The sequence below is a fragment of the Priapulus caudatus genome, unplaced genomic scaffold (assembly GCF_000485595.1).
Source record: "Priapulus caudatus unplaced genomic scaffold, Priapulus_caudatus-5.0.1 Scaffold67, whole genome shotgun sequence".
NCBI classification, from domain to species: Eukaryota; Metazoa; Priapulida; class Priapulimorpha; order Priapulimorphida; family Priapulidae; genus Priapulus; species Priapulus caudatus.
This window is the reverse complement of record NW_014577128.1, coordinates 61170-83968: the sequence shown is the minus strand read 5'-3', so window position 1 is coordinate 83968 and position 22799 is coordinate 61170. Positions and strand designations below refer to the sequence as shown.

The 22799-nt window shown below is 47.6% G+C and overlaps 3 protein-coding genes across 3 annotated transcripts in view; 1 reads left to right on the top strand and 2 right to left on the bottom strand.

Moving 5' to 3' along the window:
* Positions 1-4936: 4936 nt before the first annotated feature.
* Positions 4937-11432, bottom strand: LOC106821274 (C4b-binding protein beta chain-like). The gene is made up of 5 exons (XM_014826016.1): positions 11354-11432; positions 10314-10511; positions 9604-9768; positions 8996-9163; positions 4937-4981 (listed from the first exon to the last, which is right to left on the bottom strand). Exons 1-5 carry the CDS (start codon positions 11430-11432, stop codon positions 4953-4955), a joined length of 639 nt encoding a protein of 212 aa, XP_014681502.1. The 3' UTR covers positions 4937-4952.
* Positions 11433-13507: 2075 nt separating this feature from the next.
* On the top strand, positions 13508-16098 carry LOC106821286. Its single transcript, XM_014826031.1, has 2 exons — positions 13508-13883; positions 16015-16098. The coding sequence occupies exons 1-2, from the start codon at positions 13628-13630 to the stop codon at positions 16080-16082; spliced, it is 324 nt and encodes a 107-aa protein (XP_014681517.1). The 5' UTR covers positions 13508-13627; the 3' UTR covers positions 16083-16098.
* A 6396-nt stretch (positions 16099-22494) lies between these two features.
* LOC106821273 (MAM and LDL-receptor class A domain-containing protein 1-like) overlaps positions 22495-22799 on the bottom strand; it is an 8273-nt gene continuing 7968 nt past the window's right edge. The window contains exon 6 of the mRNA XM_014826015.1: positions 22495-22529. Coding sequence (XP_014681501.1) covers positions 22495-22529 — 35 coding nt within the window. The remainder of the gene's footprint in view (positions 22530-22799) is intronic.

The window sequence follows — 22799 nt, the reverse complement described above, 5'->3', positions numbered from 1 at the left end:
TGGATGGATGAATGGATGGAATGGATGGATCGATGGATGAATGGATGGATGGATGGATGGATGGATGGATGGATGGATGGATGGATAAATGGATGGATGGATGGATGGATCGATGGATAGTTAGATAGATAGACAGACAGACAGACAGACAGACAGATAAACAGATAGATCGATAGATAGATAGATTGATAGATAGATATATAGATAGATAGATAGATAGATAGATAGATAGATAGATAGATAGATAGATCGATCGATCGATAGATAGATAGATAGACAGACAGATAGATAGATAGATAGATAGATAGATAGATAGATAGATAGATAGATAGATAGATATATAGATAGAAAAATAGATAGATAGATAGATAGATAGATAGATAGATAGATAGATAGATAAACGTGCGCGCGGAACGTGTATATGTTACACTATAGATTGTGTCGTCGCGAAAACTGCGCCCTGGAATTTGTATTTAGTTCGGCGAGGCGAGGCACACCTCCCTAGCTATCTAGGTTTGCCCGTGACATGCCTAACCAGTTTGAAATAAGCCGGCCCGCCACATCGTGAATTCCTCCTCTTCGTAATATCCGCATGTGAAGCTATGGCTGGGTGCTCTATGGCGACGTTTTACTCGTAAACAAGCTAAATTAACCATGCACGCCGCGAACCTCTCGCTCGACTCTTTCTCCCTTCGCTCCTGATTCCCCACAACGTATACACGACGCAGGCGCGCGTCGCTCGCCGTCGCAACAGACGCGAACAGACAGATGTTGGTTTAAACCGTCACCGCGCGACGCCATTATATAGGATATAGCGAAAGACAACGGGAATACCGCATATAATCAGAAGAGAAAGATAATCAGTAGAAATAGAATCCCTATTATCTACTTCTGATATAATGTACCTATATCTACTCTGTCTATATTTTCCGTTGGCGGAGATCTAGCCGGGAAGGGAAGCCATCGAGGGGTCAGCGAGGTGTGTTCGCGGAGATTGATGACGAGCTAGAAATAGCTGATTACGCGAGAGGGATGGGCTTGTCTTTATGTTTTTTTTCTGTATAAGTGCTGCAGCGCGCCGATAATCAACGCCTAGCTGATTTGTAAAGATCGATGATGAAAGAAGAGAAAATTCCGCAAGCTACCTCCTAATGACCGTGGTTATTAATTGCACAGCTCGTACGAGAGAGAAAGAGAGAGCGAGAGATAGATAGAGCGTAAGAGAAAGAGAGAGGGGAGAGGAAGAGAGAGAGGGGGGGCATGCGAACGAGGGTGGGCGATGGTGAGTGAAAGAGTGAGAATAGTGGTGGGGACGTAATTAATCTATATACAGAAGGAGCAGATGAGAAAGCCAGAGAGGAAAACCCCTGAGTCGAATAGCGCGGCAGATATACACTAGTAAAATATAAACACCGACACCAGTAAAACAAACAGCGGCACAGACGCCACTCAGGAGGATATACACGATGATAAACACAAGGAGGTAGGAGGGGCATTGTCAGAAAAATCGCAACAAGTTACGACTATCATAAGTCTCAAATAACATATAACATTTGCACGACGATTCACTTCGAAAAGTTGTGACATTTCAGACCTATGATGTTGTAACTTCCTACGATTGTTATGATAAAGGGGTCCGGAGTCAGCGATGCGTGCTGTGATTACTGAATTGAATTACGCTCATCGCCTCCCTGTGTAATAATAACGGCGACCTTTGCACTGCCAAGGTCGTCGATGCGTTGCGGCGGCGCTGCAAGTGTCGCCACTGTTGTTTGCGACGAGAACGATGACGATATTGCTGCAAGGGGGTAGGGGGCGACGCTGATGCGGTCAAGCGGTTTCGCCGCCTGGTGCGTGGAAATAACTCCGGGGGGGGGGAAGCGAAATTTTGCGCGGATTACGCAGTTTTAAATGCGCATTTCGCCGGTGACAGGCGGCGCGCCGATGCCGCAAAGTTGTTACGCGCGCGATCAATAAAGTAAACAATATTTCGAATATTTGAGACGGGGATCATTAAAACCGCCAAATTGCGCGCGAATAAATCCATTATCAGAATCGATAACCGCCGAGCGATCATCAGAAACGGCCGCGCCGTAATTCTTCACCGAAGTTACAATAGAGCCGAATCCTCCTGGCGGCCATAATAGAGAAGATTCGGCGCCGCACGGCGGGAAAGGGTTATGCGGCGTTATTACAACAAGCTCTTCTGTAATTATTCACTAAAGCCTTCTAAAGCCGCGCGTCTCCGGACACTTGCGTGCCTAATTATAATACATGGAATATTACATCATATCATAATATTGATCCCGCTTTATCAGGAGTTAATAATGTCAAATTTGTCATTATTAACCCCTGACTTTATGTATAGACGCTGCGGTCTCGTCTCAAACGGCGCGGGACGTGCCAGATATACGACCGCGTTGACGCGCGTGCTGGCTTCATGCTGAGGGATTCACCTGCTTAGCACGTGACCACGACGACGGTCACTCATCTTGGCAATTTCGCTAGGAATTATTAATGAGGATATATGTTGTGTCGTATATGATACATGTAGGTTAATGAGGTAATAATGTGGATCACCTGAGGATACAGACAAGCGACGGCCGCTAGGTGAATCCATCCACGTGTGCTGCACAGAGGACGTACGTTTCACGTGTTGTGTTCGTCACAACTCTTAGCTTGTTATCCGTGCGTGCCGTAATTAATTCACTTCTAGACTCATCGACCACTCGAACCATGTCTGTCAAGCATGGCTACCGACGCCTGTCTCATAGCCGCCAGTATCACACCGACAAGTTGGCTTAGGTATACGTGCAGTGTGCGTGCGTGCGTGTATGTGTGCGCGAGCATGTGTGTGCCTGCGCCGTAAGCATGTGTGTTGGGGAGGGAAGTCTTACATGTGATTTAAGTTGAAAGAGCGTCTGTATTATATCTTGTCTTTGTTCTTAATACTAAGCGATGTAACCGATACTAGGCCAAGCTAGCTTACCAGTTGTCGGCGTAAGACTGCTACATTCCTTCCGGTAGATGGCGACATCGTCGACAGCGATGTCGCCACTGGAGCCGTTACCGCACACTCCTTCGATGATAATCTAAAAGGACATAATTTTTTACTAGTACGATCGAATATTTGGGTGTTGTAGTGTACTACCCTAGCGGTTGGAGGAGAGATTTCTTTTCCAGCTTTCTTCCGTTCCCTCTTGACCTACTCTGTTCACTTTGTGCATGCGCTCGGGTTGTATGTTGGCTAATATTCTAGCAGAACTCATTAAGTCGCTCATTATGTGCGTCCAACACAGTTAGAGCGCGACTCAGAGGCAAGTCCTGCGAGCTGCTTTTACGGACAATGTAATCTGAAGTTTTCATCTCCATGTGGAAATTGTGAAACGTGTTTGTACACATTAGCTAGCTCGCGAGGCTATTACGCAGACAGTAATGATTGTCTTTGCGCAAGTTGCGCGTGTTTGCGTCTCTGCAACGTACTGCCGTGGCTAATCATACTTACAGCGGGAAAGACATCAATGACACGCAGACTCTCTCTCTCTCTCTCTCTCTCTCTCTCTCTCTCTCTCTCTCTCTCTCACCTGTGCTTCCGCTCCTCGCTCTGCTCTCTGTCCTTCTCTCCTCGCTCTCTCGCTCGTCGCGCTCATCCGCGCTCGTCAGCGCTCTCTCCCTCTCTCTATCTCTGCCCGTCTCTCTCTCTCCCTGCTCGTTCGCTCCTCTCTCTTTCTCTCTCTCCTCTCCCTGCCTCACTCTCTGCCATCTCTCATCTGACCATCTATCCTCGTTCAATCTTCGTCTGCTCTCACTCTAGCCATAGCCTCTCCTCTCGGCCTTTCTACTCTCTCTCATCCTCGATCTCATCTCTCTCTCTTATCATTCATCCGCCCTCTCTTTCTCTCTCTCTCTATCTCTCTCCTCTCTCTCTCCTTTTCCCTCTCCTAATCCCTTACATTCTCTCACTCCTACCTCTTTATATCTCTCTAGTGCATCTCTCCATCCGCCTTCCCTCGCCTGCTGCACTTACTCATATATTCAATTATTCATCTAATTATCCTTTCATTAATTTTTCAAAATATATAATTTGTTTTTGTCAATTGCATTTAGTGTCTCATGATTTTTACTAAACTGAGCTCTCGGCAAACAATCACAATTAATCCAGTTAACTTAAGTAATTTAAATAGGGAAGACAGCAAGCTGTCTGGCTGCGCCATGGGAAAACTGTTTACCGCTAATAATGTTAGTTACTTACCTCGATATACCTCCGTAATATTGTCTAGCGAAAATACGGGCTTCCCGCAGACCGTCGCCTGGATTCGCCACTTCATCGCCCATATCGTATCCGTATATTCTCATTTACCATAGTTGGGCGAGATTCTCCACGTTCGCTGCATAATCAATAGAGGAAAGCCAACTCGCGCACGTCCGTTGCACCTGTGGTTTATAAGCTAACAGATAAACCAACTAAATACATCAGCGAGCGAACGCGTAACATAATTAAGTTAGGCGGCGTGATTTTCAATTCCTAGCCGGCGCACGGTCCCTCACGAAGCACGCTATGTCTCATTCTGCTGCTATAATATAGCCGTGTATTTACTACTCGTTTAGCTTATTGGATTCGCGCCCGCCTCCGTTTTTAACTCATTCAACGCTGAGCGCGCCGCGCTTTCCCAATCTACGACCCATGTATCCCAAGACCACTTCGCACGCGAGCAGCACGTGCATTACAGTTCAACCCCTGTATATTACAGTCACTAAAACAAATAGATGGCCGAAAATTCTTTCTGAAGCAGCCGACCTCTCGGATTAGAGATGAACGGCCATTTGAACTTTTACATCTACCGACGGCAGTGCCGAACATTGTGATACCAGAATTGGAAGCATCCGACAGGGCTTTAGGTGGAGCGAGGTGAGTAAGGCGCGTGCTGTAGTGTTAGGCTGCTGAGGTACGCCTACTCACTCCATGTACCACGTAATAACCCTGTAATACACGAATAGAAGAACAAAACAATGAGCGTACAACACTGCATGGCCGCTGGTAAAATATCGGCCGAGGTAAAACAGACTCTCTGCTCTCGAATACAAAAGGGGGTTACCAACAATAAGAGGGAGTCCACACAATATGGGGGCGTCGCCGCAACAATAAGAGGGAGTCCACAACAATTAATGGGGGCTCGGCAACAATATTAGGAGTCCACAACAATATGGGCGGGACGTCGGCAAACAATATGAGTGAGGCCCGCAACAAATCCAACAATATGAGGCACCGTTCCGCAACAACATGGTGAGTCCGCAACGCAATGAGAGGCCGCGTCCGGCAAGCAATAATGAGTGAGTCCACCAACAATATGGGGGCGTCGGCAAAGCAATAGCAGTGATGTCGCGCAACAATAATAGGGGAGTCCGCAACAATATAGTGAGCCGCCAAATATAGGGAGTCCGCCAAACAATATGAAGTGACGGCCGCAACAAACTATGGGAGTTCCGCAACAATAATGGAGTGAGTCCGCAACAATATAGGGGAAAAAGGGGTGCCGCAACAATATGGGGGCGTCGGCAACAATATTCAGTAGTCCAAAACAATATGGGGAGTCCGCAACAATATGAGTGAGCTCTGCAACAATATAAGGGGAGTCGCGCAACAATATGAGTGAGTTCCGCAACATATAGGGAGTTCCGCAACATATGAGTGTGAGATCCGGCACAATATAGGGGAGTCGCGCAACAATATGGGGCGTCCGGCAACAATATGAGTGGAGATCACGCAACATATATAGGGGAGTCGCAACAATATGAGTTGACGTCCTGCCAACAATATGAGTGAGTCCGCCAACAATATGGGGAGTCCCGCAACAATATGAGGTGAGTCGCGATAAATGAGTGAGTCCGCAACAATATGGTGTAGGCGTCGGCAACAATATGAGTGAGCCGCCAAGCACATATGGGGATCCGCAAACAAATGAGTGAGTCCGCAACAGCATATAGCGGGAGTTCCGAACAATATGAAGGTGAGTCCGCAACAATGAGTGAGTCCGCAACAATATAGGGGAGTCCGCAACAAATATGGGGCTCGGCAACAATAGGTGAGTGCAGCACCCATAAGGGATGGGGATCCCAACAATATGAGTTGAGTCTTGCAACAAATATGAGTGAGTCCGCAACAATATGGGGAGTCCGCAACAATAGAGTGACGTACCGCGATACATATGAGTGAGTCCGCAACAATATGAGTGAGTCGCGAAACAATATAGGGGAGTCCGCAACCATAATGATGAGGGAGCCGCACAAATAGGGAGTCGCAACAATATGCAGTGATGTCCGGTAATATGAGTGAGTCGCGCAACAATTATGGGAGTCCCCAACAATATAGTGAGTCGACGAAAAAAGAAGGGAGTCCGCAATAATATGACGGGAGTCGCAAAATATACGGCGGAAGTCCGCGGCAAACAATATGAGTGCAGTCGCGCGATAAATGAGTGAGTCCGCAACAATATGGGGAGTCGCGCACAATACTGAGTGAGTCCACTAACAATATAGGGAGTCCGCAATAATATGGAGTGAGTCCGCAACCCAACTGTGGGGAGTCCGCAACAATATGAGTGAGCTCCGCGATAATAGAGTGAGTCCGCAACATATGAGTGACGCCGGCAACAATATGATGGGAGTCCGCGATAATTGATGAGTCCGCAACAATATCGGGATTCCGCGCAAACAATATGAGTGAGTCGCACAACAATATGGGGAGTCCGCAACAATATGAGGGAGTCCGAAACAAATATAGGGGGAGTCCGCAATAATATGAGGGCAGTCGCGCAACAATATAGGGGAGTCCGCAACAAATGAGTAGTCCGCAACAATATAGGGGAGCCGCAACAATAATGGGGAGTCCCGCAACAATATGAGTGAAGTCCGGCAACAATTGGGAGGCCGCCAACAATATGAGTGAGTAACGCGATAATATGAATGAGCGACCGCAAAACAAATTTGGGGAGGCCGCAACAATATGAGTGAGTCCGCGACAATATGAGTGAGTCCGCAACAATATGGGGAGGCCGCAACAATATGAGTGAGTCCGCAACAATATGAGTGAGTCCGCAACAATATGGGGAGGCCGCAACAATATGAGTGAGTCCGCAACAATATGAGGAAGTCCGCAACAATCATACATTGCTCCGGTTACTGGAGAATTGGACCAAGAGATTCCGATCGTTGTTGTAAATGAGTTAGACGAGGTTTGACTAGGTCACTAATCATAGGGTGCTTCTTCTGCCAGGGTGATGCACGCACATCCGTCCGAGAGGATTTACTAGACTAGACTAGCGCTTCGCTTTTTACTAACTCCGGTCTCTCCGCCAGTATCCATACGTTCAGATACGTTCGAACTCTCATTTCATTCTACCCTCATGATCATCCATCTCGATAAGCTTGACATGTTACCTCGAATACAAATTTAGAGCATTTGTTCATGCACGCACGCCTGCTGCGTGAAAGCAAAGCGCACCGGTAAAAGTTTAACAAATAACTAAACCATGGAATCTTGTTGTACTTACACGCCGGCTGCCGGCTGTGTGCGTTCTATTCCCAGAGAGAGGAAATCTTTATTTATTCAGTCTGGGATTTCTATGCGCGAGTTGATACCACGCTGCTGGACAATCCCGATATATAGCGAATCCAGCGTGCTTCGCCTTTCCATCGCGTTTGATACAGGAGGGTGCGAACTAATACTATCGATGCCACTGATGTAAACGCCTGAGAATGCGTACGAATTCGCGGTGCTCCCAGTGAAAGTCTTATAGTCGCAATGACTTCACTATAGGCAAATGTACAGCTAGCATACCGCGTGGCTGGCGATGTTAACACTGAACGTCGCAAGACCTAGCTACTCATGCACTGCCTCCCACTCCCCTCCACAGCCGCGCATATATCTCCGATAGTCACTGCCTAGCATCGACGAACGCTGCGCTCGTGCCTCAAACGACTGAACCGACTCTTAAACTCATTCCCGCGTAGAAAGTAGACACGTCACGCTAATGAATCCGCATACATTAAGTATAAGTAGACGCCGCGATAGATACGCTCGTCCCGTGCACGCTGCGCGCACGCATGCATGCATGCCAGTGCATGCAACTAACTATACACGCTGCTCCATCTCCGTCTCGCCTCAAGCAATTATAGTAAGCCAGCGGAGATGGAATTAGATAAGTTTAGATTAGTATATTAATGTCCTATAACCGGTGTAATTGGTTTGCATTATGTCCATTCTCTGACGGACAATGTGCGTGTGCCACGTAGCCTTGTCGTGTGCCATTCACATTTCTTAATTTATTCGTCTGCATTTCGCATTTTCTGCGAGCGAGCGAACCCGGTCCGCGCGGAGCGAGTTTGCAACCACTGCTGCCCTCTCTCGGCCACCGATGATATCTTCACGCTCTATATTCGACGCGACATCACGCGGGCACACGCGAATCTACCAGCATCCTCATCGCGCCGCGTAATACAGAGTCGGCGCGTTGCTCTCGTGGACATCTCTCTAATTCCCGTCGCGGGTATAATCGTGTCGTGGATTCATTTCCTGGCCACTCGTGCCGCCCGCCGCCGCGCCCGCCGCCGCGCCCGCCGTCGCTCCGTCACACACGCGCGCAGCAGCAACGACGGCATTGTGAAGCCCCTCGCACGCAGCGAGATGCAATCTCAACATCGCGCGCGCGGCGGGAGCGGTGGCGGCTGCGTACACTACATGCAATATGCTACGGCGGCGTTGACACACTTTCCGAATTCCGTAAGACGCGGCTTGACAACCGGATTTTTAATATTTCAGGCGCAAATGCTTCTATTCAACGTACGCGATCTTTGGCGTGTTCTGGGAGACAAATTCACGCCATACGCCATATTCAAAATAACAGCAGGAACAAAATAATGGTCGCTCACAAACATGGTCGTCACGTCAATATGTTTACTATATGCACTACTTTTGTTATTGTGACAGACTCCGTACCGCTTTGGTCGACACCTAGTGTGTGATCGAAGCTGGGTCCAGTTCCTACGGGCTTGGACGGGGCACTGTGCTGAATCCGCTGCCACTGAAAATCATCGAAGAGTCCGTGCGTCCAGCCGCAGTAACCTTGCTCGAAGCTACAGTTATAACTCGCATCCGGGAACGCCTCTGCAGCGCCGAATCAATTCGTTCAAACGACGAAGAAAAATAAGATAATTCGAGAATTAGACTGCGAACTGAGTTTTTTTTGTAAAGGTAATTTCTGTAATTAATTTATTTCTTCCGTACAGCTCTCGTCTGCATCAGTCTCGTTTGTAATCTTGCTTTGCAATTTTATTTGAAGCGCGGTGCATGTTGACAGCAAATATTTATAGCGAGGATGACGCTTTTTGTCAAGAGTACAAAACACGATTCCTCGGTGAATAGTTATACTAATATAGTTACGTAAATAAAGCGGTAATTTCTTTGGCATAAATGCAATTTCGGTTCTTGAAAATTACTAAATTTAGCAACGTCGCATTCGCGTGAAAGAATGGCGCACGTTGTTTAATCGATGCGTAACGTTGTGCAGTATGTGAGTATTGTGTGAGGATTGTAGATGAGCGTACCCTCGCACGTCGGGGCCGTGCCGTTCCATGATGAGCCGTCACAGACGAGCACCGCTGCTCCTGTCAGGTTGCTGCCTGGCTGGCACCTGTACTCCAACATGGCGCCCTCATAGTGCCGCATAACGACGGCAAATCGCGGTGTAGGGGGCGCTTCGCATCGCGGACCTACAAGTCCACAACGAGGAGTAGGATGTAGAGTGCTATTCACACACGATTATACAATGTTATCGCACACGCACAATGTTATTATATGCACTCGATGGTATTGTTCATGCATGATATTGTCCGGAGTAAATAATAATAGATCTATAATTTATTATTATTCACTCTTGATATTATTATACATATACGAGATATGATAGAAATACACACTACATCCAAAGTGTTATGATTATGACTGATTTGAACCTCAAGTATACCGGTAATGTAATTACGACCTCATTAATGCGTTATATAATGGTCAACCTTATAACACCGTATATTTATAATATACGGGTTTATGTTGAGATAGAAAACGTGCGGACTATACATTCCCGTTTGGCAAAATTTCGCAGTATTTATAATAACAACAATGCCTAAACTATTTTGAATATCTCGCATGTACGAAAACATCATAAAAGCAGATCAAAGCTGTCACTCATCTTGCCATCTAAAGGTATAACTTCAAAAATATCTACACAACGCATGGATACGCATAACATAATACTGACTAGCGCACACTGGAGGCGGCTGCGACCATTTCCGAGTGATGCACGATATGTATTGGCTCCCTATGAGATAGAAACGCTTCCGACATCGGAATCTCGCTATGCGTCCCCTTCCTCTTATTTTCACTCGGCCGTTAGAGATGGATGGTCTCGGACATCGACTTCTCGGTCGCTTGCCACGTGGTCGCTTACTTGGCCGTACTGCAAACAAAAGACTTTATACTTAACATTTTTTACGCGATGCTGAACATGTTTCAATGCTACAATGCGGGAAATACGGTAGCCTGTACGAGAATATAGCACACCTACACCCACACTCGCGCACGCACCACTAAGCCACACACCCACCCACACACACTCGAGCGCGTATACATACATACATATGTTTGTTTGTGTATGTGTGTGTGTGTGTGTGTGTGTGTGTGTGTGTGTTCTCTGCCTCTCTGTCCTTCTCTCTCGCTCTCTCGCTCTCGCGCTCTCGCGCTCTCTCCCTCTCTCTCTCTCTCTGCCTCTCTCTCTCTCCCTCTCGTTCGCTCTCTCTCTCTTTCTCTCTCTCTCTCTCTCTCTCTCTGCCTCTTCTCTCTGCATCTATCTCTCTTCAATCTCTCTTGCTCTCACTCTTGCATAGCCTCTCTCTCTTTGCCTTTCTCTCTCTCTCTTTCTCTCTCTCTCTCTCTTTATCATTCTCCCCCTCTCTTTCTCTCTCTCTCTCTCTATCTCTCTCTCTCTTTTTCCCTCTCTAATTCCCCCTTACATTCTCTCACTCCCTACCTCTTTATATCTCTCTAGTCATTTCTCCATCGCTTTCCCTCGCTCTTGCTCACTTTACTCATTTATTCAATTATTCATCTATTTATCCTTTCATTAATTTTTCATTATTAATTTGTTTTGTTAAATTGCATTAGTGGTCTGCATGATTTTTACTAACGAGCTTCGGCAAATCCAATTAATACAGTTAACTTATAGTGAATTTAATAGGGAGACAGCAAGCCTGTCTCTGCGCCTTGGGAATGACTGTTTACCTAATAATGTTAGTTACTTACCTGATATACTTCCGTAATATTGTCTAGCGAAATACGGGCTTCCCGCCAGACGTCGCCTTGATCGCCACTCATCGCCCATATCGGTACCGTAATATTCTCATTTACCATATTGGCGTAGATTCTCAGCGTTCCTGCATAATTCAATAGAGGAAGCCAATCTCGCGCGGTCCGTTGCACCTGTGGTTTATAAGCTAACAGACTAAACCAACTAATACATCAGCGGCGACGGTAACATATTAAGTTACGGCTGATTTTTCAATTCCTAGCCGGCGCTAGGGTCCCTCACGAAGCACGCTATGTCTCATTCTGCTGCTATAATATCGCCGTGTATTTTACTCGCTTAGCTTATTGGATTTTCGCGCCCGCCTCCGTTTTCTACTCATTTCAACGCGAGCGCGCGCGCTTTCCCAATCACGACTCCATGTATCCCAGACACTCGCACGCGAGCGCCACGTGCATACAGTCAACCCTGTATATTACAGTCACTAAGGCGAAAATTCTTTCATGTACAGCCGGCCTCTCGATAGAGATGAACGGCCATTTTAAACTTTTACCTACCGACGGCAGTGCCGAACATGTGATACCAGAATTGGAAGCATCCGACAGGGTTAGGTTGGAGGCGAGGTGAGTAGAGGCGTGCTGTATGGTTGGGCTGCTGAGGTACGCTACTCTCCATGTACACGTAATACCCTGTATAACACAATAGAGACAAAACAATGAGCGTACACGCATGCCGCTGGTAGAAATATCTGCCGGGTAAAACAGACTCTCTGCTCTCGAATACAAAAGGGGGTACGCAACAATAAGAGGGAGTCCACAACAATATGGGGGCGTCCGCAACAATATGAGGGAGTCCACAACAATATGGGGGCGTCGGCAACAATATGAGGGAGTCCACAACAATATGGGAAGGCCGCAACAATATGAGGGAGTCCACAACAATATGGGGAGTCCGCAACAATATAGGGGAGTCCGCAATAATATGAGGGAGTTCGCAACAATATGGGGAGTCCGCAACAATATGAGAGAGTCCGCAACAATATGGGGAGTCCGCAACAATATGGGGAGTCCGCAACAATATGAGAGAGACACACATCACACACACACTACACACCACACAGGTCATATCACGACCGAAGACACAACTCGGAACAAGACGCGCACACAGCACAGATCGGTGCAACCACACACACACACAAACATCAATCATCACACACGACACACACACACACACACACATCACACAATCACACACACACACAGGCATACAACACGCACTACACGCGCCGCACTACACACCACACACAGCATACACCACACACACCCCACACCACACGCGCGCACGACAACACATCGCACGACACAAACGCATACAGACCGCAGATACACATGCACACACAACACACAAGCACACACACACGAGAGGATCACACACACACCACACACACATATATACACACACAGCACACGACACACACACACACACACAGGGAACCACACACACACAGCATCAACGCATACACAGCACACACAGCACTACACACACAGCACCACACACACACAGGGGCGGAGCACAGCACGAGCACACACACCGCCAGGAGGCCCACACCGCACGACACACACAGGGCACCACACAGGAGTGGGCGGGGGACAACACATTATCCACGCCACATCACACCACACAACACACACACACATCACCGGCGTACGACAACACACCATCGCATGCCATCTCAATCTGCATCCCATGCCATGCCATGCCATGCCAATGCCATCACCATCCGCATCAATCGCAACCGCATCCCATCCGCATCCCATTCCCATCCATCCACATGCCATCCGCCATTTCCATCTATCCCATGCCATGGCCATACCATGCCATGCCATCCATCCCATCGCATGCCATCTATTCCATCCCATCCCATCCCATCCCAACAGTAAAAAATAACAGAGACCATAGGAATCTGTCCATGGTTACATACAACATCCATGTAAATCTACAGCGCGATGGCCACGTGCAAGAAAATGAACGATAATCCTAATAAAGCTTCCTGTTGCTATTTTTTCGCGACTGACTACATCTTGTTTCGCGACACCAGTCACGATTTCCGGCAGCGACTGAGGGCTCGGTCACGTGCTTGTTCGTTACAGGGCCCGACGGCGCTGTTTCACCGCGTGCCAGCAGCAGCATCAGCCAGCGACAGTGTATGACCGCCGACGCCGGTCGCACGCTCTCTGTTCTTCCACACGGTGGCCACCATCACCACCATCCCGATGTTCGCCGCTCCGACGACTCCACCGACGTCTTCCGGGTCGAATGACACAACAACTTCCGACACGTCTGTAACTTCCGGGATAGCGGAAACGGCAACTTCCGGTCAGCGCGCGTCCGCGACGAGCGCAGATGACGGGCCAAACCGGATCTCCGCCGACGCGGTGTCAACCCTCGGTGACGTCACGGGAAATGCAAGTTCCGGCGATGACAACGATAACGAAGCGGGGTCGAGGAATAGCACAGCAGCCACCACGAGTGAGTTGTTCTTACTAGTGTAACGTCAGTGAATCGGAGTGGCGCGAGTTCTACCATGGTTTCCATTTCGCCTCGGGCGGAGAAGAGAATACTGAGAATGAAAGAGAGAGCGCACACACACGACACAGCAGCACACACAGACAGAGCCCACACACACACACACACAAGGCACACACACACAGAGGTCTCACATCACACACGACACAGGGCCAACACACTACATATACAGGCCGTTGGTAGCTACCGGTCGCGTCGTCGGAAGTAGCCGGCTCTGTATTGGCCCGACCGGCACTTTAAATAACATCTAGAGCGCATTAAAGAAGATAACATCTTTCGACCTGGCACAAAAACTATTGAGTTTGTGTAAGATATTACCCTCAAAAATAGTGAGGCAATCTACAGGATAATCACAACTGATTACACTTAAAGATTAATGTAAAAAACAACTATGAGTTTTAATGCTCTGCAGATAATTATGGCGTAAAATCATCAATCTGATCACATCGTAACAGCGCGCAGTACGTGCAGTAATAGCTGGCTAAGCAGCCGATGTTGGCTAATTATAGATAAATTTATAGCATTATAACGCAATCACTGATTATTTAAACCGGCTCTAAAGATTGTACCCTGGCTACACACCCTGATATATATGAGTATATATATTATATAGTAGAGGGATAGAGGAGTGAGAGAGAGAGTGGGGTAGAGAGAGTGAAGCGAGAGTGAGCATAGAGAGAGAGAAGAGAAGTGATAAAAGGAAAACGAGCGAGAAAAGAGAGCGCTAAAGAGAGAGAGAGAAAGAAAAAAAAGAGAGAGAAGATAGACAGAGAGAGAGAGAGAGAGAAGAGACAGAGAGAGAGAGAGAGAGAAGAGAGAGAGAGAGAGGAGAGAGGAGAGAAGATGAAGGAGAGAGAGAGAAGAAGAAGAAGAAGAGAGAGAGAAGGAAACGGAGTGGTGATGAGTAACACACACACACACACACACACACATCACACACACACACACACACACACAACACACACACACACTCACACACAATCACACGCACACACACACAGCACACTGGCACAACACACACACATCAGCCCCCGCCAAACGCACACACACGACGCAACGCCCACGCACGCACGCACGCACTACACAGCACATCTTGATGGGTGTTGTTGTGTGTCAGTGGTTGTGTGGGCCCGATGGTGTGCATGTGTGTGTGTGTGGTTGGTGTTGTGTGACATGTGTGTGTGTGTGATAGTCGGGTTGTGTTGTGTGTGTGTTGTGTGTGTGCACGATGTTGTTTAATATATAACTATATATATGTGGTTTGCTGTGTGTGGTGTCGTGTGTGCATGGTGTTGTGCTGTGTTGCTGGGTGATGGTTGGCAGGCGGCCAGTTGTTAGGCCGCGGTAGCCCAGTCAGGCTGGCGTCGGGGCGGCGTGCGGTGCGTGGGTGCGGTGGTGTGGTGATCGTTGGGGGCTGGTATGTGTGGTGTGGTGGTGTGTGTGATGTGTGTGTGCGGTGTGTGTGTGTGTTGTGTTGTGTGTGTGTGTGTGTGTGTTGTGTGTGTGGTGTGTGTGTGTGTGGTGTGTGTATGCATCCCCACACACAACACACACACACACCAGCATGCTACACATCACATCACACATCTATCACCTACACCACTACTACTATAATAATCTCGTAATCTTACTAGCACACCAACACACACACACACACATCACACTCTCTCCTCCTCTCCTCTCTCTCTGCTCTCTCTCTCTCTCCTCTCTCTCTCTCTCACACACACACACACTCACAGCACACACACACACACACACACACCACACACACCACACACACACACACTCACACAACACACACACACACACACCACACACACACACACACACACAACACACACCACACACACCAACAAACACCACACACACACACACACATACACAAACAAACATAATGTATGTATGTATACGCGCTCGAGTGTGTGTGTGGGTGGCGTGTGCTGGCTTAGTGGTGCGTGCGCGAGTGGGGTCTAGTTGTGGCTTATTTCGTACATGGCTACCGTATTCCGCATTGTAGCATGAAACATGTTCAGCATCGCGTAAAGAATGTTAAGTATAAAGTCTTTTGTTGCAGTACGGCCAAGTAAGCGACCACGTGGCAAGCGACGCGAGAAGTCGATGTCCGAGACCATCCATCTCTAACGCCGAGTGAAAATAAAGAGGAAGGGGACGCATTAGCGAGATTCGCGATGTCGAAGCGTTTCTATCTCATAGGGAGCCAATACATATCGTGCATCACTCGGAAATGGTCGCAGCCGCCTCCAGTGTGCGCTAGTCGTATTATGTTATGCGTATCCATGCGTTGTGTAGATATTTTTGAAGTTATACCTTTAGATGGCAAGATGAGTGACAGCTTTGATCTGCTTTTATGATGTTTTCGACATGCGAGATATTCAAAATAGTTTAGGCATTGTTGTTATTATAAATACTGCGAAATTTTTGCCAAACGGTAATGTATAGTCCGCACGTTTTTCTATCTCAACATAAACCGTATATGTATAAATATACGCGTGTTATAAGGTTGACCATTATAATAACGCCATTAATGAGGTCCGTAATTACATTACCGGTATACTTGAGGTTCAAATCAGTCATCAATCAGATACACTTTTGAATGTATTGTGTATTTCTATCATTTCTCGTATATGTATCATAATATCAGAGTGGAATAATAATAAATTATAGATCTATTATTATATTACTCCGGACAATATCATGCATGAACAATACCATCGAGTGCATATAATAACATTGTGCGCGTGTGCGATAACATTGTATAATCGTGTGTGAATAGCACTCTACATCCTACTCCTCGTTGTGGACTTGTAGGTCCGCGATGCGAAGGCGGCCCCCTACACGCGCGATTTGCCGTCGTTATGCGGCACTATGAGGGCGCCATGTTGGAGTACAGCTGCCAGCCAGGCAGCAACCTGACAGGAGCAGCGGCTGCCTCGTCTGTGACGGCTCATCATGGAACGGCACGGCCCCGACGTGCGAGGGTACGCTCATCTACAATCCTCACACAATACTCACATACTGCCCACAACGTTACGCATCGATTAAACAACGTGCGCCATTCTTTCTCGGCGAATGCGACGTTGCTAAATTTAGTAATTTTCAAGAACCGAAATTGCATTATGCCAAAGAAATTACCGCTTTATTTACGTAACTATATTAGTATAACTATTCACCGAGGAATCGTGTTTTGTACTCTTGACAAATAGCGTCATCCTGCGCTATAAATATTTGCTGTCAACATGCAGCCGCGCTTCAAATAAAATTGCAAAGCAAATTACAAACGAGACTGATGCAGACGAGAGCGTGCTAACGCGAAGAAATAAAATAATTACAGAAATTACCTATTTACAAAAAAACTCAGTTCGCAGTCTAATTCTCGAATTATCTTATTTTCTTCGTCGTTTGAACGAATTGATTCGGCGCTGCAGAGGCGTTCCCCGATGCGAGTTATAACTGTAGCTTCGAAGCAAGGTTACTGCGGTGGCACCACGGACTCTTCGATTGATTTTCAGTGGCAGCGGATTCAGCACAGTGCCCCGTCCAAGCCCGTAGGAACTGGACCAGCCTTCGATCACACACTAGGTGTCGACCAAGCGGTACGGAGTCTGTACACAATAACAAAAGTAGTGCATATAGTAAACATATTGACGTGACGACATGTTTGTGAGCGACCACTTATTGTTCCTGGCGTTATTTTGAATATGGCGATATGCGGTGAATTTGTCTCCCAGAACACGCCAAAGATCGCGTTACGTTGAATAGAAGCATTTGCGCCTGAAATATTAAAAATCCGGTTGTCAAGCCGCGTCTTACGGAATTCGGAAAGTGTGTCAACGCCGCCGTCCTACATATTGCATGTTAGTGTACGCATGCCGCCACCGCTCCCGGCCGCGCGCGCGATGTTGAGATTGCATCTCGCCCTGCGTGACGAGGGGCTTCAGCAATGCCGTCGTTTGCTGCTTGCGCGGCGTTTGTGTGAAGCGGTAGTCGACGGCGGCGCGCGCGGCGGGCGGGGCGGGGCGGCACGAAGTGGCCAGGGAAATTGAATCCACGACACGGATATACCGCGATGGGAAATTAGAGAGATGTCCACTGGAGCAACGCGCCGCAGCTCTGTATTAACGCGGCGACTGAGGATGCTGGTAGATTCGCTGGGTGCCGCGTGCGATGTCAGACGATCCAATATAAGTCCGTGAAGATATCATCGTGCCGAAGAGGGCAGCAAGTGGTTGCAACTCGGCTCGCCGCGGCGACCGGGTTTCGCTCGCTCGCAGAAAATGCGAAAATGCAGGACGAATAAATTAAGTTAAATGTGAATGCTAACACGACAAGGCTACGTGGCACACGCAACATTGTCGTGTCAAGAAGGAATATATGCGAAACCAATTACACCGGCTTATAGGACATTAAATACTAACGGTGAAACTTATGCTAAATTCAGTCGGTCGCTGCTTACTATCAACTTGCTTTGAGTCGAGACGGAGATGGAGCCAGCGTGTATAGTTAGTTGCATGCACTGGCAGCATGCATGCCGTAGCGCAGCCAGCGTGCACGGGACGAGCGTATCTAATCGCGGCGTCTACTTATAACTATAATGTGATGTCGGATTCATATTTACGTGACGTGTCTACTTTCTACAGCGGAATGAGTTTAAGAGTCCGGTTCAGTCTTTTTGAGGCCCGAGCGCAGCGTTCGTCGATGCATAGGCAGTGACTATCGGAGAGTATATGCGCGGCTGTGGAGGGGAGTGGGAGGCAGTGCATGAGTAGCTAGGTCTTGCGACGTTCAGTGTATACATCGCCAGCCTCGCGGTATGCTAGCTGTACACCGCCTATAGTGAAGTCATTGCGACTAATAAGACTTCTTACTGGGAGCACCGCGATTCGTAACGCATTCTCAGGCGTTTACATCAGTGGCATCGATAGTATTAGTTCGGCACCCTCCTGTATCAAACGCGATGGAAAGGCGAGACACGCTGGATTCGCTTATAATTCGGGATGTGCCAGCCAGCGTGGTAATCAACTCGCGCATAGAAATCCAGGACTGAAAATAAATAAAGATTTCCTCTCTCTGGAATAGAAACGCACACAGCCGGCAGCCGGCGTGTAAGTACAACAAGATTCCATGGTTTAGTTATTTGTCAAACTTTTACGCCGTCCTTCGCTTTCACGCAGCAGGCGTGCGTGCATGAACAAATGCTCTAAATTTTGTATTCGAGGTAAACATGTCAAGCTTATCGAGATGGATAGTCATGAGGTAGAATGAAATGAGAGTTCGAACGTATCTGAACGTATGATACTGACGGAGAGACCGAGTTAGTAAAAAGCGAAGCGCTAGTCTAGTCTAGTAAATCCTCTCGACGGATGTGCGTGCATCACCCACAGGAGAAGCACCCTATGATTAGTGACGCTAGTCAAACCTCGTCTAACTCATTTACAACAACGATCGGAATCTCTTGCTCCAATTCTCCAGTAACCGGAGCAATGTATGATTGTTGCGGACTTCCTCATATTGTTGCGGATCCCACTCATATTGTTGCGGCCTCCCCATATTGTTGCGGACTCACTCATATTATCGGCGGACTCACTCATATTGTTTGCGGCCCTCCCGAAATGTTGGCGGGCTCACTCATATTATCGCGGACTCACTCATATTGTTGCGGCCCTCCCCCAAATTGTTGCGGCTCACTCATATTATCGCGGACCTCACTCATATTGTTGCGGACTCACTCATATTATCGCGGACTCACATCATATTGTTGCGGCTCCCCAAATTGTTGCGGGCTCACTATATTATCGCGGACTCATCTCATATTGTTGCGGCCTCCCCAAATGTTGCGGACTCACTCATATTGTTGGCGGACTCCCATATTGTTCGGACTCCCCTATATTGTTGCGGACTCACTCATATTGGTTGCGGATCTCCTATATTGTTGCGGACTCCCTCATATTATTACGGATTCCCCTATTATTGTTCGGATCTCACTCATATTGTGGGCGGACTCCCATATTGTTGTGGAACTCACTGCAAATATTGTTGCGGACTCCCCATATTGTTGCGGACTCACTCATATTATCGCGACTCACTCATATTGTTGCGGACTCAACTCAATATTGTGCGACTCACTCATATTATGGCTGACTCACTCAGTTGTTGCGGACTACCCCATATTGTTTGCGGACTCCCTCAATATATTGCGGACTCCCTTATATTGTTGTGGACTCACTCATAATTGTTGCGGACTCCCCATATTGTTGCGGACTCACTCATATTATCGCGGACTCACTCATATTGTTGCGGACTCACTCATATTGTTGCGGACTCACTCATATTTATCGCGGACTCATCATATTGTGCGACTCCCCTATATTGTTGCGGACTCCCTCATATTTTATTTGCGGACTCCGCTATATTGTTTCGGAACTCGCCTACCTCATATTGCCTGCGGAACTCCACATATTGAATTTGCGGACTCACTCATATTATCGCGGACTCAACTCATATATTGTTCGATCCCCCTATAATCTGTTGCGGACTCCCTCATATTATTGGCGGTACTCCCTATTATTCGTTTCGGACTCACTCATATTGTTGCGACTTCACTCATATTATCGCGGACTCCACTCATATTTGGTTGGCGGACTCCCCATATTGTTGGCGGGCCCTCCACTCATATTGTTGCAGATCACTCATAATTGTTGCGGACTCCCCTATTATTGTTGCGGACCTCACTCATATTGCTTGCCGACGCCCAGTATATGTTGCGGACTGCCGCCTATATTGTTGCGGACTCACTCATATTGTTGGCGGACTCACTCATATTGTTTGCGGACTCCCCTATATTGTTGCGGACTCACTCATATTGTTGCGGACGACTCGCCCGAATATGTTGCGCGGCCTCACTGCATTATTGTTGCCGGACGCCCCCATATTGCTTGCAGGGATCTCACTCATATTATCGCGGACTTCACTCATATTGTTGCGGACTCCCCACTAATTGTTGGCGGAACTCACTCATATTGTTGCAGGACTCACTCTATTGTTGCGGACTCCCGCCTATAATTGGTTGACCGCGATCACTCATACTTGTTGCCGACGCCCCCATATTGCTTGCGGACTCCCTATATTGCTTGCCGGACTCACTCAATATTGTTGCGGACTCCCTATATTGTTGCGGACTCACTCATATTGTCTGCGGACTCTCCCCTATATTGTTGCGACTCCACTCATATTGTTGTGCGGAACTCCCCATCATTGTTTGTGAGACTCCCTAATATTGTTGCCGACGCCCCCATATGTTGTTGCGCGGACGTTACGTTCGCTACTATCTATTATTGTTGCGGACTCACTCTATGTGGCACTCCCATATTGTTTGCGGACCTCACTCCTATTGTTGGCATCTCCTATAATGTGCGGTATCACTTCATATTTGTTGCGGACTCCCCTATTTTGTTGCGGAACTACGGTCATATTTGCCGGACCGCCCCATATTGTTGTGGACTCACTCATATTGTTGCCGAACGCCCCCATATGCTTGCGGAACTCCCTAATATTGTTGGGACTCACTCATATTGTTGCGGACTCCCCATATATGTTGCGGCCTCACTCATATTTGTTGGCCCGACGCCCCCATGATTGTTGTGTGGACTCCCCTAAATTATTGCTTGCCGACGCCCCCATATTGTGTTGTGTGGACTCCTCTTTAATTGTTGCGGACGCCCCCCATAATTGTTGTGGACTCCCATCTTATTGTTTGGCGTACCCCTTTTGTATTTTCTAGAGCAGAGCGTCTGTTTTACCCGGCAGATATTTCTTTACCAGCGGCATGCGTGTAACGCTCATTGTTTTGTTCTATTGTGTTATACAGGGTATTACGTGTACATGGGGATAGCGTACCTCAGCGCCAGCCCAACCATAGCACGCCTCTATCTCACGTCTGCCTCCAACCTAAACCCTGTCGGATGTTCCCAATTCTGGTATCACATGTTCGCACTGCCGTTCGTAGGTCAAAGCAGTTCAAAGAGCCGTTCATCTCTATCGGAGAGGCCGGCTGGTACATATGAAAGAATTTTCGGCCTTAGTGACTGTAATATACAGGCGGTTGACTGTATGCACGTGCGCCGCTCGCGGTGCCGAGTTGTTGGGATACATGGAGTCGTGATGGGAGAAAGCGCGCGCGCTCGCGTTGAAATGAGTAGAAACGAGGCGGGCGCGAAAAATCCAATAAAGCTAAGCGGTAAAATACACGGACGATTATTAGCAGCACCAGAATGAACATAGCGTGCTTTCGTGAAGGGACCCTAGCGCCCGCTAGAATTGAAAAAATCCAGCCGTAACTTAATAATTTACCCGTCGCCGCTGACATGCTATTAGTTGGTTTAGTCTGTTAGCTTATTAAACGAGCAGGCTGCTAACGGGACCGCGCGGAGATTTGGCTTCCTCTATGTGAATGTATGGCCAGGAACGCTGAGAATTCTACGCCAATATGGTAATGAGAAATATTACAGGTTACCGATCATGGGCGATGGTATGGCGATCAAGCGTACGTCTCGGGGAAAGCCGCGTATTTCGCTAGACCAATATACGGAGGGTATATCAGGTTACAGATAACTTAACATTACTAGGTAAACAGTATCGCCAAGGCGCCAGAGACAAGCCTTGCCTGTCTCCTATAAAATTCCACTAATAGTTAGACTGTATTAATTGGATTTGCCGAAGTCTCGTTAAAAAAATTCATGCAAGACGCACTAATGCAATTGTAACCAATAACAATAATAATGAAAAATTAATGAAGGATAAATATAGATGAATCAATTGAATAAATGAGTAAAGTGAGCAAGA